Genomic DNA, 21,746 nt, shown 5'->3' on the forward strand with positions numbered 1-21,746 from the left:
TGGACGTGCCCTCAGACACATGGTGTGAACTGTGGGGTTGTCATATGCAGGCACAGGAGTTGGACTCAATGACCCTTGTGGGTCCCTTCCAACGCAGGTCATTCTATGGTTCAGGCATTAAATGTCACAGGATACTGCACACTTTGCCTACTTGAACTGAGGTTGGTTACTTTGCATGTGCTCCTTCAGCTGAGAGGCAAACAGCACAGTATTACTCATATGATCACAAATGATTAATGTGCAAGATCAGCACGTTTATGTGCAGTGGTCTCTCAATGAACCTCAAAGCACAGACCTAGCAAGCTCAGAGGGAAACCTAACGCGGCCTGCCGGCCTGAGAAGCATGCCCCACCATGGGAGAAAGTAGTACCCCGCACCGGCACCAGAGAAGTTTAATGGAGCGGCAGCATCAGGCACAAGAGGCGTTTTCTGTGGCAGCATAAGTGCGCCATAGCAGGCCCAGCCCGGACAGCCGCCATGCTGAAGACCCCACAGCGCACCCCGCTCGCTGGGGTAAATACGCCGCGCAGACGGCGACCCTTGCCCACATCGGTAAATTTCCCACCGCAGACACTTCCGCACCAAAGCCCGCGCCAGCTGCGCCGCAGCGCTGTAGCATCGCCCCACCCCCACTCCCGGAGCAGCGAACACATTCCGCGGGCGGCCCCCAGAGGAACGCGGCGCTGTGCCAGCACCCGTCACTGCGCAGGCGCAAGTCCGTTAAGTTGGGGGGGTGTCCCGTCACTTCTTCCCAGGACACCTTCATCTTTGTGTTCGCGCAGGTGGTTAGGGGCGTTGTTGCCCCAGACTTTGCTGCTTCGCTCGCGGCGGATTCGCCTGCTCGGGACACCGCTTTCTGAGAGACACAGGCTGTAGCCTCGCTTCTCCGGAAGACCCGGTACGCGGCCTCTGCGCTGCAGGAGAGCGCTGCGCACTACGTGCGTCTGCCCCTCCTTGCGGGAATATTGGTTCACCCCTCTTGAGGCACTCTGGGAGCAGCCGCGGACCCTGGTCTCTTCCTGGTCGCGCGCGAAGGCGGTTGGGCTGCGGTTGGCGGCGCGGGGCTGGCACGCGGTGGCCGTGGGAACAGGGCGAGTCCGCCCGTCGTCGGGCGCGGGGAGGGAAACCGAGGCGCCTCAGCGGCCCTGAGCTTGGCTGATCCCTGCTGCCGGCGGCCGCAGGGTCAGGGCGCTGGCTGAAGAGGTAGGCCACTCTGCAGCGGGAGGGCGTCCGGGCCGCGTTGAGCCCGTACAGGGAGGAAGCGGCGGTGGCGGCGGCCTTGAGACAGCCTCCCCGACAGCCCCGTGCTGGCCGACGCAGTGCGGGAGGTGCAGCGGGCACGGGAGCTGGGAAGGCTCGGGGCTGGGAGGACCTGGCCGAGGCTGAACTGCCGGTTTGTAAGGGAAGCAGCGGTGCCACTTCAGCACGGAATGACCTTTCCTTCCGCCATGCTGTCTTGTCTCCACGAAACAGACAATGGAGTGAACGGGTGGCCTTACACACTCGGGAATTTCTGGTTTGGAAGGTTTCTATGTAGGCTTCTCACTGCTGTTTGGGAGAACTCTCCAAAAGTTCACTTCTGGAAAAGCGAGCTTTCTTGTTCCTTTATATAGTTGGTTTATGTTAAACTCTTTCGGGCAGGCTTTTGTGCCTGTCGCTCAGTAGAAAGACCGCCCATTTTCAAGTAATACTTTTTAAGCAGTCGGAAAAGATGAATGGGGTTGTCATACACAGTTGCCTGTGCCTGGATTTCTGAGAAGTTGATGGGTTTCCACAGAATTCCTTGTTGCTGTAGCAGGCCACTGGAACTTGTGTAACAGAGTAGCCCTTAGTCTTACAGAGTGATGGTAGGGGGTGGGGAAGCACAGAGTCTGCTGTCCTGTAAAATCTGGCGATTATTTCAAGTGTTGTTACACTTCTTGTACTATTCGTGTATCTGTCAGTCTTCCACGTGAAAGTTTGCTCTCCATTTTCTTTCAGATGAAAGCAATGGAAGACTATTGATGGCCTAAGCACCAACATGAACACAAGGTGTCCGAAGACCATGGTGTGCTTGACTTTGCTTAATATATGCTTGCTCTGTCTAAAACATTATTTACTTGTGAATTTTTAAGTATTTGCTTATTAATGAATTAATTTTTTCCATATGCTGTTAATTTTACAGAGATGCAAATAATAATTAATACAAAGAACAGCTAGTACTTAATTTTTTTGCCTTTGTGTTGCCCATTCATTCCTGTCCAGAATGAATGTGGTGTCAGAAAAGGCAAACAGAAATTCTTGCGCAAACTGTTTAAGGAGTTGGTTACTTGCCTTTCTCCTCCCTGTTTTTGCAAGGACAGAAAATAAATCTGTAGAAATTGTATGGTTGAGCAATTAACATTGTAGAATTTTTGCTTCAGTCTTTTAAAATGAAGAATCTGGCAGATACTAAAAGAGGAAACATTAAAATGATAATGGCCACTTCTAGCATTGTTTAGCTGTCCTGTCTCATGATAACTTCTGATATCTGTTCTGCAAGTAATTAGTACAGAACAGTTCAGAGTCCTGCAGTAGCCTCTAGTTTTTCTGTTGCAAAAAGATACCTATAGCTTCAGAATACTCAGCCACAGAAAAGATGAAAATATTCTTTAATGGGGAAAAAATGTGTAACTTTTGTGCATTTGCTTTTTCGTTATTTATGTCTGGTGTCAGGTATAAAGTGAATCCTTCTGTAGGACTGTTCAGTGTTGGATAAAAATGTCGTCTTCTCTCCTGCGCTATGTAGAACAGTCTTTCCTTGATGTACTTTTGAAAATGTAAAGTGTACTGTAATATTTCTAGCAGCAGCTCCTGCCTTGGGTATTGGAGGGTCTGTTCCTACCAGAATTGTTAATGCTATTATGCTTCTTACAGAGTTCTAACCTATTATGCTGGAAGTTCAGAAGCTCACAGAGATAGGACTATCTGGTGGAAGCCTTTGAGCATGAGAATGGCATGCAGGAGAAAGTTACAAAGTACTGATTGCCCAGTCGTCTTGCAACTTCCTTTATGAGGTGCGTGACTATAATTTCTTATCCAGCTGCGTCCTTCAGACTTGTCTTACAATGAAACAGACTTTCTGTTGAGAAATAAGTTTGTCAGAATGAGTTTAGATCAGAAATTGAAACTCAGTATTGAGAGTGAGATCAGCCTGATGACTATGGTATCAACAAAAGCGAAGTCGAAACCCTAAAGGAAAAGTTTTGATGAGTCTTATTAAAAACAGTGCATGGCTACCAGCGTGTCCAAGAGAAGTCTGTGCTTTTCCAGTGTTTGTTTTTTGGGGGTGATACTGTGGAGCAGTTCAGAACACAAGAACCAAAAATATTCAAAGACTGGTGAAACATGAAAGCTCAGAATCTTGTATGCAAAACGCTCTTTCATTGTAAAGTCTTGGAAAAGCCAACACTGTTGAAAAGCTGAATAGTACATGTCAGCATGAAATTCAGTGGTACAAACAAGGCACTTAAAAAAATTTTATGTCTTGTCAAAGATTTCTTTAGTGGTGGAACTATGTTTTGTGTAACCTGCGTACCCAAGGGCATGGCAAATAAATCAAGTCTTTGAGGAACTTCTTGGTCAGTATTGGAAATGTAATGGAAGAATGATCTAGAACTGAGAAATCATCATGATAACTTAGCTGAATTTCAGGGGATGTGAACCATACTGAGTAAACTATTAGAAGGCCTACTCTAAATTCATAGAGACTAAATCAAAGGTGAAATAGTGCAAACTTAAGTTTCAAATCAAACTGAAGAAAAGACTGGTTGCCTTGTAAATTACAAAGCATTACTATATTATACCACATGCTAGAGAGTGTTCCTGTTGAATACTTTGTGCAGTATTTGGTGACAAGAAAAAAATGCTCGAGGTTTGTTTAGCAGCAGCTAACTTCTATGACTGTGAGCAGAGTAGCTCAAAGAATAACGATAAAGCAGTGATGAAAGGTAGATTGAATGAAATAGAAAACTAATAAAAGATGTCCTCCTCACAGATTTTGTGTAATTATGCCTCATTTAAACCTCATACAGGAGCTGGGTTTCAGGACATGAAGCAAAAGTATCTTTTGCGTATTTGTTTGCCTTCTTGTTTTTGTTTTTTGACTGATGTATCCTGCTGTCCTAGAGACATAGTGAACAGGAGAGTGTTGAGACAGTGCTGCACAGTGATATATCCAGGGAAGAACTATATATATTTTTCATTAAAACTTCGAAGTGGTGAAAGTTATGGAGAAGTTTCAGGAAGAATTGGAGTGGCATGTGTTACCCATTAATGAGTCTCTTGGATTGTTTGGGCTTTTGACTGATAAGCACTTCTGTTGCCTTCCTTTTTTTTCTTATTTTTTTTTTCAGTGAGCTAGAAATTAATACTGTACAAAGTACTACAGAAGAGGAATATAGATTGTATAGTTGTGTGATGTTTGCAGTAGCAGCTTTCAAAATGTAATTGCAGCTCTGGGAAAGCAGACTGAGTATTTGGACAACACGACAAGCTCTTTAGCCAAGCTGTTCAAACTGAGCTGAATCAAGTTCTGAAGGAAGTTTGTGATCCAGTAGTTGTCCATGCTGAAGACAGATATTCAGAAAGTGATTTCCCAGCAGCTGGTTAATCCTGAGTTGTTTAAAGAATATATGCTATTTTCTGATGATAAATTGCTCCAGTAACTTTTTGGAAAAAGATAAACTAAAGGTGGTTCAGTATTTTGCATGAACATGCAGATGTTCATATGACAGCTAACTTCAATGATAGAAGATCCACTAGATCACTGTTGGTTTCCTTGCAGGAAAGAATGTTACAGAAATCTTCAGTGCAGTGATGAAATAAGCCCTTCAAGTTTGTCACAATGCTTGCAAAAATACTAGAATCAGAAAGTTTTGTGCATTGAAATGTGAAATCTACCTGAGCAACGTGAAAAACACAGACTTAATGCATTACTAGTGCAGTTGATAGAGAGAATGAACTAGTGAAATCTGTCCCACACCGTAGACACTGGGAATGTTTGCAAGGCTGAAGAGTAAGATAGGCACTCTTTTCATGTTAACCTGTGTAGACACTGGGAAAAGAAGTGTGTGTGTAATCCACTATGAGTAATGTATCTAATAGCAGGGCTGCTACTTGATTTGAAACATAAAATTACTAAATCTCATCTGTCTATTACTGACTTACTATTTTTTTAAACTGTTGTGTAATGCACAGGCATAGATGTACGTGAGTTACTACTACAAATCTTTCTATTGATTCCCACCAGTTAGAATGTGTTAGAACTGCCACCAACTTGTAGGTAGGATCTGAAATCTTGCTTAGAAGAGCAAAGACCTGCTCTTAAATGTAGGCTCTTTAAAAATAAGATTTGCAGATTTTAGCTTTTGGCTTTTTTCCAAAGGAATGAGAAACTGTCCATTGTAACGTTGTACCAGTCTCAGGGATCTGGAGGATGTTACTACTGAAAACAGCTGTGTGCTACATGGAACTCATCTCCCATTGTGTTTACTTTTTCCCCTAGGAAGAATTGTTGGAACTGACTTGAAGACCAATGGCAGTCTGCTCCATAAGAAACAAAAAAACTATTAAAAAGGTGGAATAAAGATTTATTTTCTCAGAATGTCTGCCGTTCCTAATCTATAACTGCAGTTACTTCTGTTTGACAGTTCTCATCTCCTCTATGTTGTTTTGGGGATAGTGATTCATCCTTTTGGACTAAATAAAACCTGGGAGCTATTAAGTGGATGGGAGGTGATCACTGAAACCATGGTCTTCTGTAGTACTTGGAGACTGGGTTAGCTGAGGAAAAGTAGAAATTTAAATTCAGCAAACCTGGATTTCAAGATAGGAGAAAAGGTATTTCTCCAACAAGGAAAACTGCAAGCTTGGTTTATTACCTCAATCAGCTGCATCATATGGTACTTCAACTAAAGATGAAGTGGTTAAATACTATAAGGATAATGATTGGAAGTCCTGCTTTTTTTTTTTTTCCCAGGAGTACTTATAATAAATTAATTTTATCAGAAGAGCAAGTGCTGAAATTACATATCTTGCAATGTCTATACTTTTTCAGTAATAAGTGTAAGCACATTACTAATGCAAAGTCTGGGTGTTTGGATTGTCAAAAGGGAAGGAGGCTTAGACAAGAGTAATAAATTTTTAGTGATCCAGTATGTAATTATTGGATGCACTTGAAAGCCTAGGGTTTCTGTTAGGGATTATATTCCCTGAAGATGCCATCTGCTCAGGAGTTTTGCTCATGAGTCTTTGTTCTTAAAGTGCGAGACTGGCAGGAATAGCTTTTAAGACTTATTACTCTTGAAAGCAACAATTTTAATTGGTTTTGAACAGTTTTAATGATGGTTGTCTATAATACTTGCCTCCAGTGCTGTGCGGAAGAGGGCTCTCACTATTAAGGCTGCAAATCAGAACCCTCAAGAGGTTCGCAGAGATAAAACTGGCTTTGACCTTTTAGCACACTGCATCTGAGTTGACTAAGGCTAGCTCTATTGAATGGAAACCATCTATCAGTTGGTGACCTGTGGAGGAATTCTTGAACTCAAATCTGCTGCCTCTTGCCTTGCGAAGGTGCTCATTTTTACTAAATTTAATGGTAATAATCTATGAAGAATGTCAAGGACATTCTGCTAACCTCTTTTAGGAAATAAGTGCATACTCTTAGCTATTTCTGAGATGTTAATGATACAGGGAGTAAAGTGTATCATTTAAATTGTGCCCAACTGGGAGGGCAGTGGTTTTCTTCACTCTTACGTTGGGTCTGGCTGGAATGGCGTTAATTTTCCCAACAGCAGCCCTCATAGCACTGTGCTTTGTACTGGCAGCTCTAAGGGTGTTGATAACACACCAGCGGGGCTGCAGCTGAGCATCATTCTGGTACAGCATCACGGCGCTCTCTCTAACACTTCCCATGCCTAGTGGGCTGGGAGTGGGCAAGATCTTGGGAGCAGACACAGCTGGGACAGCTGACCTAAACTGACCAAAGCATTACTCCATACGATACGGTGTCTGCTCAGCAATAAAAATGAAGAGAAAGGGACAAACGTTATTACGTTTGTCTTCCAGAGGAACCACTACATGTACTGAAGCCTCATTTCCCGGGAAGTGGCTGGACAACACCTGCTGGTGGGGAGAAGAGAGTGAATCTTTTAGTTTTCCCTTTGCTTCTGCACATGGCCTTTTTGCTTTAGGAAAACACCTTTATGTTGACACACAAGGTTGTTGGTTTTTTTCCATCTTATTTTTTCTGCCCTCTGTCCTGCTGAGGAAGGGATTGATAAAGCAGCTTGGTGGGCACCTGGCATCCAGCCAAGGCCAAGCACCTTAACTCTTATCAAGGAGACAAATATAAAGGATAAATTAAGTGTAGAGCATCTTCCACACTGGCTCTGCATCTGTGTACCTGGTTTGACAGTTTATTTTGTCTGCTGTGACTTTCTGCTACCAGGAAAAATACTTAATCTGGAGAAGCTGTATCCTCAAGTGGATTTTAATTGGTACTACACCTGTTTTTACCAGATGGTGTTGTCAAATGAATCTGTGTTTCTGAAGGCTTTGCTCCTTTGTGTAATGTAAATAAGACTCAGAGGCAACCATGGAATGTCCTAAAAATTCAAGTTTTACTTTACTTTTCAATAACTTGGACACAAGTATTGACACAGCCGTCTATCAAACTCAATTTAAAACAGCACACAGTTGCTTCATGAATACTTAATGTACATAGAACATATGCATCACATTGATATGTTTATGTATGTTTTCAAACATCTTTCTGTGGAGCTTTGAATTAAATAGGCTTTCCCAAAAGAAACTGTGCTATCTACTCAGTTCAGTATTCACCTCCATAAAGATGATTGATTTGGCAACTTAAATTGTAGTGATTTTTTTTTTTCCCCAGCATCTTCACTCTAATAAGCGTGATCAGAATATGAGTTGCAAGATTATGAACAGTGTTAAGAAGTGCAGAGTAGAAAACCGCAAGTCAAGGGTAGCTCCTAATGTAAGACACCGGCTAACAAGCAAGGGGATCAGTATGGAATATACAAAAATGCTTCTGTGGTGTTGTTAGCAAGCGCTCTTTATTGTATAAAATACATGTTTTGCAAAGAGGTATATCTATGTTGTAGGTGTTGCTAATTAATAAGTGAGAGAGTTCATACCTCTTAGCACTTAACAGAAGTCTCAGAAGAGGTATATGTAGTGGCACAATGTTAAAGTTGTTGGCCTGAGGTCAATTCAGCAGACTAGAAGCAGAATTAGGATGAGAATGTCTCAAATATCAGTCCTTTGTCCGCAGGAGGACAGGTCTGTATGCTATGCAACTGCAGGGTGAACCACCTGACATGGTTGAACATCTCCAGTCTTTTGCCTGACTCATCAGGAAGTACAGGCATTTTGGACTGACATCTGAATTCCACTTCTGAAATCATAACTGCCTCTGGGCAGTGAAAACTCCAAGAAATCTGAGGAAGGGTGGAACTGTGGAAAGGACGAGGTGTAGCTCAGAGATGTAAGAGACTAGCCACTTACAGATGGTGTAGGGCTGGTTTAGGCCTACAGAGCATTGCTGTGGCACAGTAAGTGCTTTCAGTGATTGACCACTTGCAGGTATCTCTTGGAAAAAAAAATTAGATCACAAAAAAAGGTGCCTTTCCTCAAGCGACTGAGAAAAAGAAGCCTGAAGAGAAAGGAGGCTTACATACATGGTAGAAGTTTTTTTTTCTGTACTATTAGCTGACAGTGACATCCTTGTCCAAGTCTTGCCTTGTTCCAGCACTGACACTTGATAAAGTAATACAGGCATTAAGCTTAGTCTTTTGCAGCTAAAGAACTGTATTGTAGTGCCCCACACTGAGCATTAGACTTGCTAAAACCTGCTTCCTACGTTGTCTCATTGGAGATAAAACCACTAACCCAAATCCAGGGTTCTTTCTGTAAATTTCTCATTTAAATGCAAAAAAGTTGGCTTTTATGTGATTAAGAATTGAAAGCTATCACTAGGAAGCTAGATGGAAGCCTATCTTCTGATGCAGTGGGATAAGAAAAACACCACACACTTGCCTGATGGCATCCAGCAACGATACACAAAAGCCCACAGGCAAATGACAACATGCAGGAAAACATGAGGTTGGATATAAACTTTACAAGTTATTTTCTTCTTGATCAGTACTTAAGGATTGGCAAGACACGGACACTATGTACAGACAATTGTCAAACAGTAACAACGCAAATCCTCCTAAAGTGATAGATATGTTCTACTTGCCTGTGCCTGAGTAAGGAATGCAGAATAATGGTAATGACTTAGAAAGCAACAAACTGCAAGCAAGTGCATATGCTCCAACTTGGAACATCATGAAGAAGTAAGGAGTGGCTTCATTGCAGACACTGCAAGCAATTCTTGTGTGGTTTGTCGTATTTCAGTAGTCTTCCAAAAGACACTGATGCTCTAGATTAACCTGTATCACTACTGTCGTTGCCCCAGTGATTTTTTTTTACTATGTTCAGTGTTGCTGGTTCTTTGCTTTTCTTTTTTTTTTGTGTTGTTTGTTTAACTGGTGCTTGTGTCAATACTACACAAGGTCACAAATACATCCTAAAGGATGACTTTAAATCAGAGCAATGACAATGAAACCATTAAACAGACCTACAAAACAGTTTGAGCAAATACTTTAAGTCAAGCCCAAAAATGTCCTAAGATGAAATACATAGAAAATTCAGACTGTCCAAAACAAGTACACCTTTTGTAAAGCATAACTCAGATGCCTTATGTACCTCACACAGTATAGCTTTTCTGTCAGGGCTGCAGTCCTCTGGTGTGGTGTTGTTCAGGGTAGAAGACACAGGACCACTGCCAGTCACTGCAGGTGGCAGGGGTTGAGTTTAAACAGGACGGATGTAAGAAGGCACATGAGCTACTACAGCCATTTCCAATGCTGTTCGACAAATTCAATATTTAGTTTGGGGATTACACTTAGCACAAGTTACTTTCACAACACAAAGATTTTGCTAAGCTTAGTATGTTGGCAACACCAGAAGGCTCATCCATGTGCTGATTGTGGACAAATGGGAGGCAGAGGAATAACTTCAGCTATTTGTACAAAATGATAGGACAGAAGAGCTAGGCATCACTTCAGATACCTACTAGGAGATAACCCACTCAATGTGCAGCATAATTAAATCTTACTATTCCTACTGTGACAACATAAAAAATTGCAATTATTATACCTGAAATACTGCCTTTGTCGTTTTATCATCAAAGAAATGGCTCAGAGAAAAGTATCAGAAGGTATTAGCATTGATTATTTCATATGCAAAGAGATTAAGGCAGACTGCTAATCTAGTTTAAAAAAAAAAAAAAGAATCCTACTCTACAAGTTTCATTTAACCAGTACTTAAGTGCCTTGCTAAGCAGTTTTAATGTGGTGGGTCAGTACATATTCTCCAGGTTGTTTTTTTTCCAGTGTGGTTTACTATAAGATGATAGATGTATTTCTATGGTATGTAGAGGGACTATTTATTTGAACATTCCATAAAAGTACATTCAAAATTGAGTACGCTTAAAACAACCAAGGTAAAGTAAATCTGAATCACCTCTAGAACTCTCTGCTACAGGATGTTACTGAGTCTACTATTTTTTGAGATAAAACAAGTTGAGTCAATATTTTTATTAACAACGTGAGCATTTGTTGTTGTGCTAGGTTAAAACAAACCTTTTAAGAGCTATCAGTCCTTATGTCTCAGGACACAAGTTGATCCCCATATAAAATTGTGAAGATAATTCTCCCCATATCACACTGTATTGCACAATTGGCCAAAAATATGACTATTTTGCTTCTCTTGAAGCATCTGGTCCTGATCATGTCAGTTAACAGTCATCTTTTGGAAAAAGGCTATTCAGTTACAGAGCAGACGATAAAGCCTGTCTTGTTGCAGCACATTTTTTTTGCTCATTTTTTGGAAATGTAACTGCTGATCATCCAGTTTTACTATGACTTTTCTTTTTTGTTGTCTAATCAGGCAGCTTCTCTTCAATCAGTCACACCACTAGAATGGTGTCAGTGACGAAAGCATTGCTTGGCCTTCCCAGCAATCAGGCTGCGCTTCAGAGTGTCCTGAAGAAATTGCTACCACATCAACTTCAGCTCCTTCCCTTGCACACATACACAAAATCTCAGTTTCCAAAGAATAAAATCCATTCACTATCTTCAGTTACGGCAGTCAAGTCTCCACCTTGAAGCGTGACACCTGTACAGTTTTTATTATCTTAGTGATGGATTTTCCATCTATGTCGTTAGTGGATAGCTGAGATGTTTCTTCTATTAGGCTGTCTTTAGATCCATTTTGTCTCTGAAGGGAACAAATTAAAACATTGTTGAAAAGGTATAGCAGAATATAAAAAGTGTATTTTGATAACTGCTGTTATGACAGCCTTAGGCTAAGGATATAGTATTTTATATATATATATGTATATATATACACACACACACCCCCCAGAAATATTGAAGTCTCTACATTTTTTTGACCAAACAGAACTCTTCCCCCCATCTTGACTCTCCTCTCTCCAGCCAGCTGCTGCCCCACTGTGCTAGTTGGGTTCACATCCCCTATTCAGAAAATGCCACAACTAATTATTTAATATTTAGCAAAATGTTGCAAGCAAGTGCTCACAAGGAATTGATGGCTACTGTTGTGACGGGGTCTGGGGCAGAAGGAAAGGAGACGTGTTTGTGGACACCTAACGCTGTAACAATAATTTCTTCCAGGGCATGAATTTAAGCCACATTACATTGGATAACAATGGAAATAAGACAATGTGAATTTTGAACAGAACTCAATCACATAAGTTACCTACTTCTACAAAACATGTAAATGTGCTTAGCCATAAAGATACCAACTTCACTGTTGGAACAAGTCCTTACAGAAACATCAAAAACAGCTGATCTTTTTCAATTTTCATCGTATACAGGAACACAAATATCCTATAATTTAATGCCTTTCAAAGAGCAGGTAGTGTGTTAGCTAGCCTTAAAGTGAAAAATATCTGTTTAGTGTTTTAAAATTGTTAAAGCTTAAGTTACTTGAGTTTCTTAAGATATGATAATGTAAGATATGACATGCTTTGCTGTTTGTATTCTGTGCAGTTTCCACACTACATACAGGGTCAGCCTGTAGTTTTGGTATATCCACATGCCAGATTAAGAGACATGAGGACTGGTGTGGGAAGTTAGGTGGAAATGTGTCTGGAATTCTCTATTTCACGTTTTGATTTTCCTTTTGTGTGCTTGTACAACAGACCTGCAAGTACTTTTTGAATATAATTTGCTTCTCACACTTTGAGCTTAATGCAACTATGAAAGCTGAGAGATATGGTACTATCATTTATGTTGAAAGACCTTTTAAAAGACAAATTTTATCCTTTAAAGATGTGAATAATGTAAAAAACTATGCAGAATTTGGGGGGAAAAAAAAAAAAAAAAGGCAAGCAATGCTTCAAGTCCAAGCAACAAAACTCTATGAAAAGCTCTAATGAGGGGAAGAAATGATACTAGGCTGTGATTACAACTACATCCTAAGCACACTTGCATATTTTAAGGAACTGTGAAAGTTGATTTTCCTCTTGTGGAGAGCACGGTATCATCTTAAGGAAGCATCAAACTCAAACTGGGAAAGAATCCTCCAGTAGCAGAAGCAAGTGTTTGCACAGGCATATGCTACAGAACCACATATATTTGGCAATATAAACAAGGCAGTCAGACTGCAAAATGTGAAATTTGAAGTCACACTGCTGCTGAAAAAAATCTATGCCAGCTCTAATTTTCACTGAAAAACAAAGATCTAATCTAAATAAAGCACTAGTCCCCGCGCCTTCCCTCCTAAAAAAAGAATAATTGCAAAGAATGCAAAATTACTAACCTGTTGAGTCAATTGGATGTTGGAACCTCTAGGATCTGAAGATCGTGTAATAGGCAGTGGAGGCACCAGATCAGTTTTTGCGCTGGAATTACAACATTACAGAACGGATATTGCTATAACGAAGTAGACTATAACACCCAAAAGCTATCACATGGATACTCAATAGTCAGTGCACGCCTTTGTGGCATACACATAATCTCACCCCTTCTAAAGGTGCCTGTCTCCTGGTCTACAGAGGCAGCCCAACTTCATGGGAGATGAGTCTCACCTGAAATCATACGTATGCCACAACTCCTTCAGGGTGTCACCCAGCTAGAACTAGCCTCCCAGGTGCGTGATATCATCTGCTTTTGCTAGTAAGGCGTTAATAAAACTGAGAACGGGACTGTTGCTTTTACATTCATAAGTGCACCCTTTATAAATCAGTCTTCTAGGAAAGACTGATCCACCAGTTGCTGAAGAGGGTTGTACTGGAGTTCTCATTAAACAAATTAAGGAGTTAATAGAAATGATATCTTAACTCTATTAAGTATGAAGGTGTCTGAAAAGCAAGTCATGAGTTCTTATCTGTTATGCAACTTCATGACTTACTGATGAAAAGCAATACAAGTTTATTTCAACTTTTTCAGTTTTTCCCCTTCAGAGTGGATCAAGCAAGTCCCTGGCCCAAAATAGACCACAAATGGTTTTGTATTTGTTTGAGTCATTTAGCTCTGAAGACCTACTATGTTAGGGTTGCCTGAATCCTGTGCCAGCAACCACCCGTGTTTTGTGTCACTTGTAATCTGACCATGATCTTTTAATAACTTCTAAGCCACACTAAACCAGTCCATTGCTAATAACCATATTCACATACTTCACTTCAGACAAGACAGATCTTTCACCATCAGAGCACTGGGACCGCCGATACTGACGGTAACTTCGAGGGGAATGTGAATGCCTAATGCGGATAGGGTCACCTTGAGTCCTAAGAGAGACACAGAATTCACAATGGTTAGTAAACCAGACCTTTGGCACAAAAAATAGATTCAACTGCAGACTGAGAGATCCTCCCATTTCTTATTAAAGTATGAAAAATGGAAAATGGCTTCTTGCACTGGCTGAAATTAAAAGGTTGATGCTTTCCTTAGAATCCTGTATTTGGAATTCAATGCTTTAAAAGTAAAAAGGTCACTAGCTGGCATGCCCGTATTTGAAGATGAAACTATTTAATGAAGAATGCATTAATATATACAGCTTTAACATCAGCTTTTCCTGTTTGGTGGTGTTGGGGAAGCACATTATAATGCAAACCGGGATCCCATTTCTGCCACATGCAGCTGCTTGCACTGACACATGGCATCCCAAATGGGCAATTATCACAGTGAAATAAGTGTCTGTTCTTAAGGAAACAGCTATGCCCTGGCAGTTGACCATGACAGGCAAGGTAAGAGGGCTGAACAGCTCAGATGGTGCCTTAGATGATCACAATAAAAATGTAAAATGAAACAGAGGTTTAGGAAATAAATGGATTTGCTTGTTTGCATTCAGTTCTCTCTGATTCTGTGGCATATAACGTAAAATAGATTGATGGATGGCATAGGGACTGATACAGAACATAGAGACATATGGCAGGTTCGTGAGTGTGTGGGAGAGATAGGGAGAGATGAAGATGATTTTTTTCATATTTTGAAAGGACAAAATATTAAGTTTTAAAATTATTAAGTATCCTCACCAAACCTATCATAGACGAGCATTTATAACAGATAAAAGCTGAGAGATTATGTGAAAAACTACTCCTATTTCAGTATGACAGAGTTCACAGTGAAAGAAGAAAAGCAGGCTTTTATATTCACAAAGAAAAATCCCAACATAAACTCACTCTATTTTAGTGTATGGGATTTCTTTCAATTGCTCCTCAGACAGGCCAGATGGATCCACAAGCTCCTTCCTAGAAAGGATTAGGCAAAGTAAAAATGTAACAGTAGCTACCAAGCGCAAAACAGTTTTTTTTTTTATTATATTAGGCTGAAAAGATTTACTGAAACAAGCTGTTGTCAGCCCTGAAGCTATCTTGACATCAAAATAGGAAGCCTATTAAGGTGTCTAAATTTACCTTGACTGCTTCAACTGCGTGTCACATCCTGTTCCACCCTCCTCTCACCTTCCTGCAAATCTGATCATCTTGCTTCGCAATATATATGAATATTGTTTGTGCTGAACATCAAATATACTTTGGAATAGCTAACTAATTTTCTTACTGGTAGTTTTGTGGCATACACGGTATCATCCTAAAAGTCTCAGTATTACAAACAAGGACATTTTGGAAGCCCCAGAAGAATCAGTCTCTAAAATGCTGTGTTCTTCTTCAATAATTCACCACCATACAATAGTAACCTGTATTCAGTGCATTCAGTGGTCTGCAGTATCTTCTACACATATCAGGTCATTTATATTCATATAATTTACTGCAGCACATAACTAACTCAGAACATAATGCCTTATAGTCACAGTGCAGGGGATATGAATAACTACGTTAGAGGAAAACTAAGCAGTCCGAACAGCTCCCTGCGAGATCCGTACTTACTGAATATGTTTCCACAGTTCTTCTTTAGCTTGTACATCTGGGCTTCTCCTATAAATACCAATAAAGACAACAAAGGCAGAACTGTAAAAACTATTGTCTGACATGCTGTTGTTCAGATAACTTTTAGCAACACGGACCCTGTACAGAAATCATGGTAAATGTAATCCACCAGTGACTTCAATTTTAAGGCTTTTTTTCAACTGAAAAGTAATTTCTTGAATGACAAGCTCTGAATCACAATTCTGATTCCACTAGAATTCAGCGAGAGTATGCATAAAATATAAACAACAGTAGAACTTCCCATTGCAAGCCAAAGTGGTGCTCAGCTACTGCCACCACTTATCTGGCTGAGTACAATATGTTTTGGAATAACACTTTTGTAGAAGGTCCTCAGAAATGTCCTGGAGCCCACACAGCCCTTTGTGGGCAGGAAGAGGGACAGGACACACCAGGCTGACACACCAGTAATCCCTGGCCATTCCCAGTACACAGTCGTTGCTCATCTGTGATCACAGTACAGCCGGTTGCTTTCTGTTAAATTCCAAGAAGGCTTTCCGCTCACTTCATTTACCTTTCTGGTGTCCAGGATTAAAAAAAACCCAACAAACTAACCAAACCAGTAACAATGCATACTCATGCACACAAATATTTCAGCAAGAATTCCATTTACAGAGAAACTACTTAGCCAAAATGGTAATTTCCCTTTTGCAGACACAAGAAATGTAGCTTGAATAGCATGCCTCACATTTTCTACTGAATTACAGAAGATACCATCTCCAAACTGGATCCCCTTTATTTTTATTTTTCTTACCCTATTTTATTGGAGAGTGCCATGGTTTAACCCCATCTGGCAACCAAGCACCACACAGCAGCTCACTCACCCCATCCCCTTGTAATGTGATGAGTGAGAGAATTGAAAAACAAATCACGGGTTGAGATGAACACAGTTCAATAGGATAGCAAAGGAAGAGAGAATCATAATAAGCAATAATTATCACTAAAAGAATAATAAATTAAGTACTAAAATAATAGAATATACAAAACAAGTGATGCACAATGCAATTGCTCACCACCCACTGACCGATGGCCATCCCCAGGCAGTGATTGCCCCCAGCCAGCTTCTCCCAAGTTTATATACATGACATCGTATGGTATGGAATATCCCTTTGTTCAGTTTGGGTCAGCTGTCCTGGCTGTATCCCCTCCCAGCTTCCAGTACACCCTCTGCCTTCTTGCTGGCAGGCCAGCAGGAGAAGCTGAAAAGTGCTTGACCACTTAATGACAACTGAAACATCACTGTGTTATCAACATTATCCTTATTCTATATCCAAAACACAGCACTATACCAGCTATTATGAAGAAAATTAACCCTATCCCAGCTGAAACCGGGACACAGGATTAGTGCAAAACCCCAGCTGTTGCTAAAGTTGCACCTAGAATTCACCAAAATTCATGCAGTTTAATAAATTAGTGTTTTACACAGTGGCAGAGACTACATTTGCATGGAGAGATCAGATAACTCTTTTCATGGGGATTATATGAACTCAGTGTCTACAGCTAGACTGTTCCACACCATCTGAATTGTGACGGATGCAACTTTTAGGCAGATTCAACATGCATAAGTGGTGCCACTGAAGTCCGAAGTTTCTCAAAGATTGTACATCAGAGATACAGCTTGCCGTATTTTTTTTTTCTCCTTAAACAAAAGGGCCTATCATAATCAAAAATGCTTTTGGATAGATATAAATCCAAATTTAAATGAAGATCAAGGAGCACAGCAGAGTTCTGCATTTTAGCATCTGTTACACAGATTCTCCCTTGCCCAGTGACAGAGCTGTATCAGAAATCATTCCAAACTGTTCTCTAGCACTGTTTTAACTGTTTACTTATTTCACCATTACTATGTTTGGCTCATTTCCATGCTTCAGCCCAGGAATAATGTTCAGAGACAGCTATATTGCTGTAAATGTTTTACAGTTGGTGTAAAGGCAGATTATTTAGGGATGGCAATGTTCTGGGCTTTTTTTGTTTGTTTTTTGTTTGTTTGTTTGTTTGTTTGTTTCTTTGTTTGTTTTTATTTCACAGGTGCAGAAGTACTGGGAGATACTAGTTTATGGCTTTATAAATACCAGAGGGAGACAGAAGGGTAAGAAACAACCTCACATTTGTGATTCCCTAGTGGGACTATTATGAAGTAACCCCTAACCTTCTCAGGCTCCAAGGTGGCGATGGCTTCCCAGGCAGCAAAGCCAGCATGACAACAGCCCAGACTACTCTTGTCCCTGACAGACTGCTCTGCTGCAAGTTCCAGTTACTCAGGTCCTCATGATGCCAACAGCAAAGGCCACAAGTAGCTTGCAGTCTGGCTGTTCTCAGCGTTCAGAGCTTTTTGGTGGCTTTATGTGGTTTTGTTTATTATATTGCATTTAATTTTCTCTGATTTTCACTTCTCCTATTTCTTTTCCCTTCTTGCATTTACTTCTCCTTCCTACATCCGTCCATGCTGGTTTTAACTCCCTGATGCAGTACCTTGGTATGCAGTGGCATTTAACAGCCTTTTTCAGCCCTCGGTTTTGAATTAATTTCTCCTTCAATGCAACCCCCTATTCACAAGGTAGCAGCTGCAAACCTTACATCACCCTGGGGCTAGGAAGATAGGCATTCTCCTCTGAGGCTGAATAATCAGCCAATGGGGAATGTGAAAGCTCCCTGAAAAATGCCAGCTTCTCCTGGGAGGCTTTGTAATGCTTACAAGCCTTAGTTTGCCTGAGGAAGCAAAGCCTCAAGGTTGCTCCCAAACCTGGATCCCCACAAAGCAGACTATTTTGCACACCCCCAGCCCATCTAATCAGCTCAGGGCTTTTAGTTATCCATAAAAATACAACAGTTCAGGACGTGCCTTTAAATCTCACCTATCACCAAACATCATGTGAAGCCTCACCTACAGTAAGAAATATTAATTTGTGGGGCAGCATGGAAAGAGAGTGGTTAAATAAGGAGTCATCTTCATTTCTCCATTGTGTAGGAACTGTGCCTTCTGCTTTCTGTGGCCAACTCCAGGCATTTAATTCTATGATCTCTGTCATTCTCCCTCCTTCTACTGCTGCAACTATACTAGCAAGGAAGCCACTGCTGTAAAATACCGGTTTAGCAATATGGCATCCCAGGGTGGAGGCAGGGGGGAGGGGAGGGAACAGCTAAACAGAGTGATTCCTCAGAGCAAACTGCTTTTATGAATTCCCATGTTGACGTTATTTATGTTCCATCTGTTTAAGAAGTCTTACCATACTGGGATAACATCACAACATCTATTCAACTCCCCACAAAAGAATATCCAGAAATATGACATAGAAAAAGTATGTTAATAAATGCATTTTCCTTCCAATGGCCTGTTCCTGTGCTTCCTTTGAAGGCAAAATGAAGAAAATTTTACAAAAATAAAGGTCTTGTTAAGGTGAAATGTAGGTATTGCACACACTGAATAGGAAATTCATGTTTGTTTAGCTCTTAACAGTCCACAACAAAGCAATCCTTCTATTAAATCTTTGAAGCCAGATCATAATCCCTCTTTCACTTTGTTTTCGTCTTTTTATTGTGAATTGGTTTAGAACTTGCAGTTTTGACATCTAATGCACACTCATATTGTCCTATTGCAGTATCTGAATCAATAGATTCTGGACAATTTGTATGCTAATCAGATTCCCTAATGCACAAGAAACCTAATGGGAATTCCCACTAAGTGATAGGTCTCCAGGGCGTGTTTATTTTTCTTTCGTTTTCACAAGCTCAAACAACTGCACACATTAATAAAGTCTACATTATTTTTTGTGTCTGCATCTGCACCCTTATTAATATTTCAGTTTGAGTCACAAATGGTAAATTTAAATAGCCATGGAATTTTAATGGCCATTTTTCTTAATTAAAAAAAGCCCTTTGGCTACACAGATGTTTTACATGAACTCTTGAAAATAAATCCTGTAGAACTAGAATTGGAGCTCTCTCTGTTCCTTTAGGAGAAAAAAAGGTCAAATTCTTGTCAAATATTTTTATTCCTGAGACCAAGGAGACACCACTCCACCACAACGAATGATTAATAAGACTCATTATCAAACAAAAGAAATGCATTGTGCCAGGCACAGTAACAAATATTTCAGCAATTACTTCATGCTTCCAAAGTAAACCCCTAGTGAAACTGACTGCCATAAGGAACTAAATGTGAAAGATCTGTCTGTACTACTAAAATGAAGAATTTGTATCAATTGTTAAATGTGCAAATTGCAATTACTATACAACCAAATAAGATAAAATAAAACTAAATAAAACCCAACCGTACCCTATACCCAAGAGAATCACATCTCCCTTTCCTCTGACCTGCATTCAGTCATGTAAGCAAACAGCTGAGCCAAACTAAATTAAATAAATGCTGTTATAACCTACTGCATGTTAGCAGTCAAATGCCTTTTACTAAATGTTTTTTAAAGTACCTTGAAAGGAATTCTAATTTCACCTTTTTAGTTCATACTTGCATATATTAAGGACATCTGCCATACTTGGGAGGTTTGGGCTTATTTTGCTGTTTTGATTTTGGTTTTTGTTTTTTTAAATTGAAGTGTGAAAAAAAGGAGGAATATATTAATCACTAACACAATAGGGAAAATAAATGACAAGCTATCCAAGATCTTCAGGATTTCCTCATTTCTTTGCTTCCTCTAGGACCTTTCCTTGTTAAGTAAGATGCTACACATCTACGGGTTTTTCCAATAGTAGTTTAAATAAAACATAACTCAGAATGGCACTGTGCTGGAAAATAAAAGCAATTTCATTAGTTAAGTTAGCCACAAGGGGGAGCCCGTGCTGTCCAAGCAATGAAATTTACTTGGCCTATGGGAAAAAAAAAGTTGACTATAAATTCAATCTAACCATTACCAACTGAGCACATTTCCAAGTTTACAGCACTTTCTGTATATAACAAAAAAATGTAAATCAAACTTAATCATCTATATTTTGTGCATTCCATACAAGTTAGCTTTAATATTCCTGATTTTTAGTAATATATCACCGTATAATTACACCTAATAACATTTGACTTTCATGCAGCTGAAAGCGAGCAAGTCTGTACAAAGCCAGTTAAAGTAGAAATTCCAACATTTGGAATTTTAATGGCAAAATCTATTTCTCATAAAAGAATGAAAGCTCTGCACTATGAAACTGGAGACAGTAACGAGTTCTAGCAACACATGCAACTGAAAACAGAGCTCAGGTGCATTTTAATACTGGAAACTTCAGTGTAGGTTACAATTTCAATCAGTATGAATGAAACAATCACTTTAGGCATTATACAGTTTGACTTGTAAGTCTAAACATGAAAGGTAAATTTAAAAAAACGACATTAACAGGAAGTAGCCATGTAAGTATGTTACAGAGCTCACGAGTTGCACCATCAGCATCAGGGCTGGAGAACTCATCCATGCTAGCCAGGCAGTGAGGGTGGGGATACTGTTTCAAAGACTGGTCTCCCGTGCCTTCTCTTCCAGTGCCTCCCAGTGCTCTCCTGGCACCCTCCAGCACCCCGGCCCTGCCCTGCCCTGCCTGCTGGGCATGCTGCTGCTGGCACTGCTTTGGATGGTTGTTTGGATAGCAGATTAGTTTGGACACAAACACCATACAGAACAGCGTGTCTATACCTCAGAAATAAGCCATTAAAAGAAAAAGAATTAAAGTAAACCATCATTTTCATTAGTTTGAGAAAACTGATTTTAGAAGCTGGTAACTCCGCCATGTCAAAATCAGCTGTCAGGAGGACCGCCACTGCCTGGCAGCATGGCTCCATCATGGAAATCCTGCCACCACGATGCAATACATCATCTGCTTCACAATAGTAATTTGACATGGAGACATCAGTAGCTAGTCTCATCTGGAACAACACTGCAGATATTATGCAATTAAAACAGGTCTGCATGGATTTTGCAAAAATGCCTGCACCTATCACAGAAAATACGAATGTTTTCACAGACTTGCTGCCCAGAAGAGGGAAATCACCATCCTCATTACAGAACTAGTGTTCAACAAGCCACAAAACCACCCATGAACCCATCCAAGTGATGGAGAGAGTTCCTCACCAGCTTTGTTACAAAGCCCTTCCTGTGTCATTTGTGCCCTGAAATTGAGATCACTACAGGAAGGGAGTTTGACCACAAAGGTAAATCTCCTAATGTTGAGAACATGCCGTGTGAAAGTCTGTGTTCCT

The 21,746-nt window shown here is 40.4% G+C and overlaps 1 protein-coding gene, 1 long non-coding RNA gene and 1 other non-coding gene across 5 annotated transcripts in view; 2 read left to right on the forward strand and 1 right to left on the reverse strand.

Annotated features, from left to right (window-relative positions):
• Positions 1-1,007: 1,007 nt before the first annotated feature.
• On the forward strand, positions 1,008-5,623 carry LOC136115580 (uncharacterized). Its single transcript, XR_010653229.2, has 4 exons — positions 1,008-1,203; positions 1,981-2,047; positions 2,896-3,035; positions 5,525-5,623. It is a non-coding gene; the product is annotated as an uncharacterized lncRNA (long non-coding RNA).
• LOC136115586 (small nucleolar RNA SNORA13) lies at positions 2,213-2,344 on the forward strand. Its single transcript, XR_010653234.1, has one exon. It is a non-coding gene; the product is annotated as a small nucleolar RNA SNORA13 (small nucleolar RNA).
• A 1,995-nt stretch (positions 5,624-7,618) lies between the features above and the next one.
• Positions 7,619-21,746, reverse strand: part of EPB41L4A (erythrocyte membrane protein band 4.1 like 4A) — a 131,198-nt gene continuing 117,070 nt past the window's right edge. For all 3 annotated transcript variants that reach the window (XM_071802872.1, XM_071802874.1, XM_071802873.1), the window contains 5 exons: positions 15,500-15,547; positions 14,795-14,863; positions 13,790-13,900; positions 12,934-13,015; positions 7,619-11,367 (listed from right to left, as the gene is read on the reverse strand). In XM_071802872.1, coding sequence (XP_071658973.1) covers positions 11,239-11,367; positions 12,934-13,015; positions 13,790-13,900; positions 14,795-14,863; positions 15,500-15,547 — 439 coding nt within the window. In that variant the 3' untranslated portion in view covers positions 7,619-11,238. The remainder of the gene's footprint in view (positions 11,368-12,933; positions 13,016-13,789; positions 13,901-14,794; positions 14,864-15,499; positions 15,548-21,746) is intronic.

The sequence above is a fragment of the Patagioenas fasciata genome, chromosome Z (genome assembly GCF_037038585.1).
Source record: "Patagioenas fasciata isolate bPatFas1 chromosome Z, bPatFas1.hap1, whole genome shotgun sequence".
NCBI classification, from domain to species: Eukaryota; Metazoa; Chordata; class Aves; order Columbiformes; family Columbidae; genus Patagioenas; species Patagioenas fasciata.